The sequence below is a fragment of the Malus sylvestris genome, chromosome 4 (assembly GCF_916048215.2).
Source record: "Malus sylvestris chromosome 4, drMalSylv7.2, whole genome shotgun sequence".
Taxonomy (NCBI): domain Eukaryota; kingdom Viridiplantae; phylum Streptophyta; class Magnoliopsida; order Rosales; family Rosaceae; genus Malus; species Malus sylvestris.
In genome coordinates, this window is record NC_062263.1 from 17,952,631 (window position 1) to 17,958,676 (window position 6,046).

Below are 6,046 nucleotides of genomic sequence, written 5' to 3' on the forward strand. Positions count from 1 at the left end.
CGCTTAAGCATGGGAAGGATTCTGATAGGAAGCATCAAGGCCTACACCTAAGGCCCCACGAAGGCACCTATTTGGATTCATTCCGTTCTGCGGTCTAGAACGTTTGAGTATAAGAACGAACTCTAATAGGAAGCCTCAAGGCCTACACCTAAGGCCCTACAAAGGCACCTATTTGGGTTCATTCTACCTCTCGAACTCGGGTAATCATAAGTATAATAGTTATAAGACTCATGCATTCACAAGAACAAATATGATGTGTTCGAGCACTGGTTTAGTTATTGATAGGAAGCCTCAAGGCCTACACCTAAGGCCCCATAAAGGCACCTGTTATAACTAACACAGTTTCTCGGGTATATACATATACAACCAAAACTCAACATCCATTTCACATCTGCCATACTAAAGATGGCAGTGGCACGCCTGAGCACTTAAAAGTTAACCTTGATTGTGAGCCTCAAGGCCTACACCTAAGGCCCCACAAAGGCACCTCTCAAAGTTAACTATTCCCTTCTCTTTCAGCCTTGCCCGATGAGCCTTGCCCGACAAAGCCCGACAGTGAAGCAGAAGCCCGACAGCAGCCCTCAACCGGCGCCAACCTCCCGGGGAGCTGTGTGCTCATCGGCCAGGAAACATCCCTGACGAAAATTCCTGACGCGAACATAGTTTTGGCACGCCCGGTGGGACTATACACTTTGTGATCTTGCCCGACAGAGGGTTTCTCTCTCCCTTTTTTCCTACGAATGGCGGATCAATCAGGAGATCCTTCTTCCCCATCAGGACGAGTGGTCTTAGAAAGTCCAACCGCATCTGAGAGATCGGAAGGAAAGGGAACTAGTGAAGAACTACAAGCTACTATGATCCAAGTACTGAAAAGCATGAAAGAATCTCCTTGGAAACCAAGGGAGAAGTGAGTAGGCTCTGTACATTAACAGGGAATCTACATAGAAGACTTGATCTAGAGTTTTCTACTCCAAAAGGGGCTCAGCAAAGTGGGATGAGCCAAGTCACCATGAGAAGTGAACCAATCATTCCCTTATTCCTACTATTAGAAGAAGAAAAGGATAAGGGAAAGAATAAAGTGGTTCCTGAAGGGAATCAACCTGTGATAGAGCTAGTTCTGGAAAAAGAGCCTCCCAGCTTCCCATTATTATCTTTTAATAATAGGAGGCAGAGCGAACAAGAGAGAACGAAGTATGGGATGCCTATAATGATAGGGGAGACTAGCAGAAAGGAAGGCACCACTACTTCAGATAAACCTCTACCTTACAGGCCACCCCCGTTGGCTAGTAAGGGAGTGGGAACTAACTGGAGAAAGCCCGAACCAAGGAGAGAAGCAGGTACGGGCAATGACCGGATCCCAAAGATCGACACTGCTCTCATCGGTCATGATGATAATTCAGCTACTCAGTAGCTGAGGGAAGAATTGGCTGAGCTAAGAAGGACAGTAGCTCAAAATGCTCAGCCGCGGGCTCGCCCAGTGTTCAGGGTCACTTACCAAAAGCCTTATCCTGAATATATTGACGAGCTCAATCCATTCCCTCTCAACTTCAAGATGCCTGCATTCCCAACGTTCACAGGTGAAGACAGTAGCGTGTCCTCCAAAGACCACATTTTCAAATTCTCCAATCATTGTGTGGCATATGAAGGCAACCCAAATTATAAATTGAGGTTGTTTGGGAATTCATTGGCGAGTTTAGCATCTCAGTGGTACTCTCTATTACCCCCTAATTCTATTGCCAACTGGGGGCAAATGGAGATGGCTTTCCACGAACAGTTTTACAGAATAGAGCCAGAATTGACTATCAATGACCTTGTTGAAGTCAAACAATACGATCATGAATCTACTGAGGACTTCATGATGAGGTTCAGGAAAACAAGGATGAGATGCCAATTCCCCGTCAACCAAGCGCAGCTTATATCAATTGCTCAAAGGGCTCTAAAATTACCTTTGAGGAAGAGGTTTTATGATGCATAATTCAACGAGCTGCAAGAATTGGTAATTGCTGCCACTAAGTATGAGAGGCTGTTGCAAGAAGAGCAACAAGTGAAGCACACTTCCAAGGTCCCTCCCTTCTACAAAAACAAAGCTACAATTCATCGTGTGGAAGTGGGAGAAACCAGGCCAGAGCGTGAGGATGGCCATGATGAAGAAAACATAGATGTATGTGCTGCTGAAATGACTACACCTTTCAAACCACTGACGGTAAAGGGGCTAGTCCAACCTGTCAAAGATCAGAAGGTCGTAATGAACGATGGTGGTTTCGTCCCCATGAAACCACCCAAGTACCAGAGTTATTCGTTCGATTTGGCCAAGGCATCTGAGATCTATGAAGAACTGGTACGGGCAAGAGTAATTTTGCCCGACAATACCAAAAAGATACCCAATCCAGAAGAACTCAAGGGGAAAAAGTATTGTAAGGTGCAGTATACCTTCAACCATTCCATAGTTAATTGTGTCCAGTTTAGAGATTGGATACAAGATCTTATAGTGAAGGGAAAGCTGTTACTTGACTCGCCCCAAGCCAGTATGATGGTGGATACTAACCCTTTCCCTGAGGCTCTTATCAATATGATCAACCTCATTTTACAAGAGCCAGGGTCACCATTTGGTACTGCAGAGAAAGAAAAGGGCCCAGGTTGTCCCAACACCTCTGCATGAATAAAAGTGCCATGAAGGGGACCAAGATCAGGTCCTAAGATTGGTGTTATCGAGGGAAGTAGAAGAAAGAAGAAAAAAGGGGGCAAAGAGTTGCCCGAAGTCAATTCAAACAGTACCAAGAGCAGAGCAGAGGACAAAACACATGTTCATTCCAATAAGAAAGGGGTTACAAATCATCCTATTCTAAAAAATTGACATCTTCACTCAGGGTCACTATTCGAGAATGATATGTCTGCATAATAGCAAATATCCTACTAGGTTCGGCCAAAACAGTATGGCTATTTACAAGTTGGGACCTAGTATGCTCTTACTCCGAGTTTGACTTCTCTACTCCCTCAATTTGGTTTTCAAGGGTATCCATAAGAGTTGCTTGTTTAGCTTTAAGAGCAACCAGTTGTTCCTCCAGCTTTTGAATTTCAGAAGTAACAACTTTAACCCTTTCTTTGGTCCGCAAGCTTTCGTCCATCAACCGATCAACTTGAGTGGAGACGCTTGACTCTTTCTCCATAAAGCATCTTGCCCGATTAGCTTGTCTATCAGCTCTCTGGTATTGCTCCCTAAGAGCCCTCAAACTCTCAAAGAAAGAGATAAAGGAATCATGCTGAGGTTTTGATAGTCGACCAGTTTGGAAATACTCAGTTGTGACCTTTTCTAAATCACAAAGAGCCTTGAGGCTGAATAATGCAGTGAAGTCCTTCCTCGCCCATTCTTGGAAGAATTGTTGTTGTTCTGAAGAACTTGAGGTCGCTGAAGTATGTCTTGAGGATCTCAACCTTGTCTCAAGCCGCCCAAGTGCTTCAAAAAGTCTGGGCAACTTAGCAAGGTTTGGGGATGCAAAAGGAGGAGGATCCTGCACTGCGGCTCCCTCTAATGGAGTAATGCCAACTGGGGGGGCAATCTATGTATGCCTGATCTTCTCAATTCCAGAAGGGGGAATCTTAGTACCTCCAGAAGATAAATGAAGACGGGAGCGTTTTGATTTACGGACCAAATGAGGGGGAGAAGTTTCTTTTGGAACTTGCTGCAAAAAACCAAAAGACCAGGTCAAGACAATCTAAATACAGTTAGAGGCAGAAAGAGGCCTTGGAGAGAAGAAATGTACCTGACTCAGCCCTGGGGTTTCACCAGGAAGAGTACTAATTCCTTGTTGGCGGGAAGATTCTTTACCACCAGCAAGAGAGGATCGAGCTGCACCTGAACCTGTACCAGTGCCCTAGAGATATCCAGAGACAGCAGTAATTGTTAGTAAATAAATTGTAAGAGGAAAACAAGAAGAAAATATTCCTATACCTGAGTTTGGTCATGAGGAGGAGAATGAGGTTCATCAATATCAACTGTCGGGAAAACAGATACCCGCGAGATTGCTACCTCTGAGGCTACAGGAATCTCGGGAACTATGAGTTCATTATCTGATACCACTAAGGGAGGAGGTGGCTCATATACCGGAGAAGGCTGCAGAAAACATGAGCGAGAGTTAATTTGGAAGCAATATACGGGATTTCAATGTGAAAAGAATGGCTCACCAAGTTACTGTCCTCATCCACGAAGTGCAACATAACTCATGTAGATGGATCAAATTAAGAGGAAGGAGTTGCATCCAGAGCAGTAGAAGAAACCACAGACTTCAGAGGAGGGCCATGACTAGGCAAGGAGGCAGATGCCCCAGCCTAAATACAAATAGAAGAAGAGAAAAGATTCAGGCATTAGGTCTAGAAATTTGAGAGTTATCCAAGAATTAGCAAGGAAGAGAAAGCACCTCTGAAGGGTTAACCTGGGAATGAGAGAAACTTGTCTCTCGGGCAAGTTGTGGAGAGGCCTCGGGCGGAGAGAGCTTTTCTTTTCTTGCGTCCTGATTCAAAGTAAACAGATTTTGAGTTCTGTGAAATGAAGAAGGGATGTGCGGATAAAAAATATAAATCATACCTCGAGTTCTTTGAGGACGGCGCTTTGCAGTTCTTCAGCCTTTTTTAGCATGGCAGCTCTTAATGGTTCCTCCTTAGAAGCAATGATTGGTCTTTTAGATGCTTGAGTTCCTGTTTTTCAAAGAAAACAAGAAACAGTTAGATAGAGGAGAAAGGTAGCAGTTTGATAAAGGAAAGCATAAACTTACTGGAAAATTGTTGCTTCTTTCTGCCTGCCTCAGGGACTGGAGCAGATGGGGCTGATGACTTAGGAGAGGCAATAGTTTTTGCTCTCTTACTCTTTCTAGTAAGAGTTGGTCGTGTGGTTTTGGGTAGAAGTGCAGGATCAGGATCTGAAGCCTTAATCACAGCCGCTTTCTTTCGCTTGGGTGTTTTAATAATCGCCTCGGGTGTTTCTTCAACTCCTGAATCCTCAAAGGATTCTGAGACATCCACACCTTCCCCAGCTTCTTGTCTTTCAGCCTCTGCGGCCGCCCCATAGAGAACTGCAGCATCAGCTGAGTCATCCTCGGACTCAATGGCTTCTGATTCAACATCCTTTGGGGCTGCAGGGTCAAACAAAAGTAAGGATATAAAGTCTTCAGAAGGGAAACAGAATCAGGTTGAAAGAAAAGTACCTATCAGAAGTGACCGATTCTTCTCTTGGATCATCTCCTTCCAATGTTCAAGCTCGCCCGAGCTGGGGTATGACTTAAGAGAAAGTTGGTTGAAAAGGCGGTCATGAGTCTCTTTTAAATCTCCTCCATATTTCTTGGTCCATTTGTCTTCCCACCAAGAAGAAAAGAGCGAAGTACATTCAAAATTAAGAACGATGGACTGTCGGGTCGCTTAACTCATTACGTCGAGACTGCGACAGGCAGCTCGGAATGTCACCTCAGGTGGAGTTAGTAACCGGAATGAAGTACCACAATGGATAGAGTCGAAGAACGGGACAGGAATGGCCTAAATCCCAACTGCCTGCTGCAAAAGTTAGGATGGTACACCTCCAAACCTCGGTCATATCTATTACCCTGAACACCCCAGGCCAGGTCTCTCGGTTGAATGCAGCTAATGAATTTCTCCCTGCAAAATGGAGTAGCATCTTCGCCAGGGGCATCTTGAAAAACTTAGTCAGAAAACCAAGGATATCTCCTCAAGACCGATGCACCCCATTCTAAGTCTGATCGAGTCCTACAAACTCTGAAGAAGTAGAAACAGGCAAAGGTGGAGTGGTCTATTGGGGCAGCTTCAGCCAAGACTCGGGCAGGGGCCACACCCTCCGAGAACTCCAAATTTGCAGCCCGAAACTCTGGGAAGTACCATTGAAGCCAAGTTTGTATCATCCATATAGGCCCATTCAAGTTGGTTTCAAATGGCTCGCCTTGAGTCATTTAAAAAAGGAGATGATAAAGATGGGAAAGGAGGAATGGACCTGTAGCTACGTCATCAAAGTTATGAAGAGCTTCTACTAAGGGGATCCATTCAA

General features: G+C 44.8%; 1 protein-coding gene and 1 pseudogene across 1 annotated transcript; one reads left to right on the forward strand and one right to left on the reverse strand.

Moving 5' to 3' along the window:
- Window positions 1-740: 740 nt before the first annotated feature.
- LOC126618161 (uncharacterized) lies at window positions 741-2,659 on the forward strand. Its single transcript, XM_050286247.1, has 3 exons — window positions 741-863; window positions 1,412-1,863; window positions 2,023-2,659. The coding sequence occupies exons 1-3, from the start codon at window positions 741-743 to the stop codon at window positions 2,657-2,659; spliced, it is 1,212 nt and encodes a 403-aa protein (XP_050142204.1).
- Window positions 2,660-2,966: 307 nt separating this feature from the next.
- LOC126618162 (uncharacterized) lies at window positions 2,967-4,633 on the reverse strand (annotated as a pseudogene).
- Between the last annotated feature and the right edge of the window lie 1,413 nt (window positions 4,634-6,046).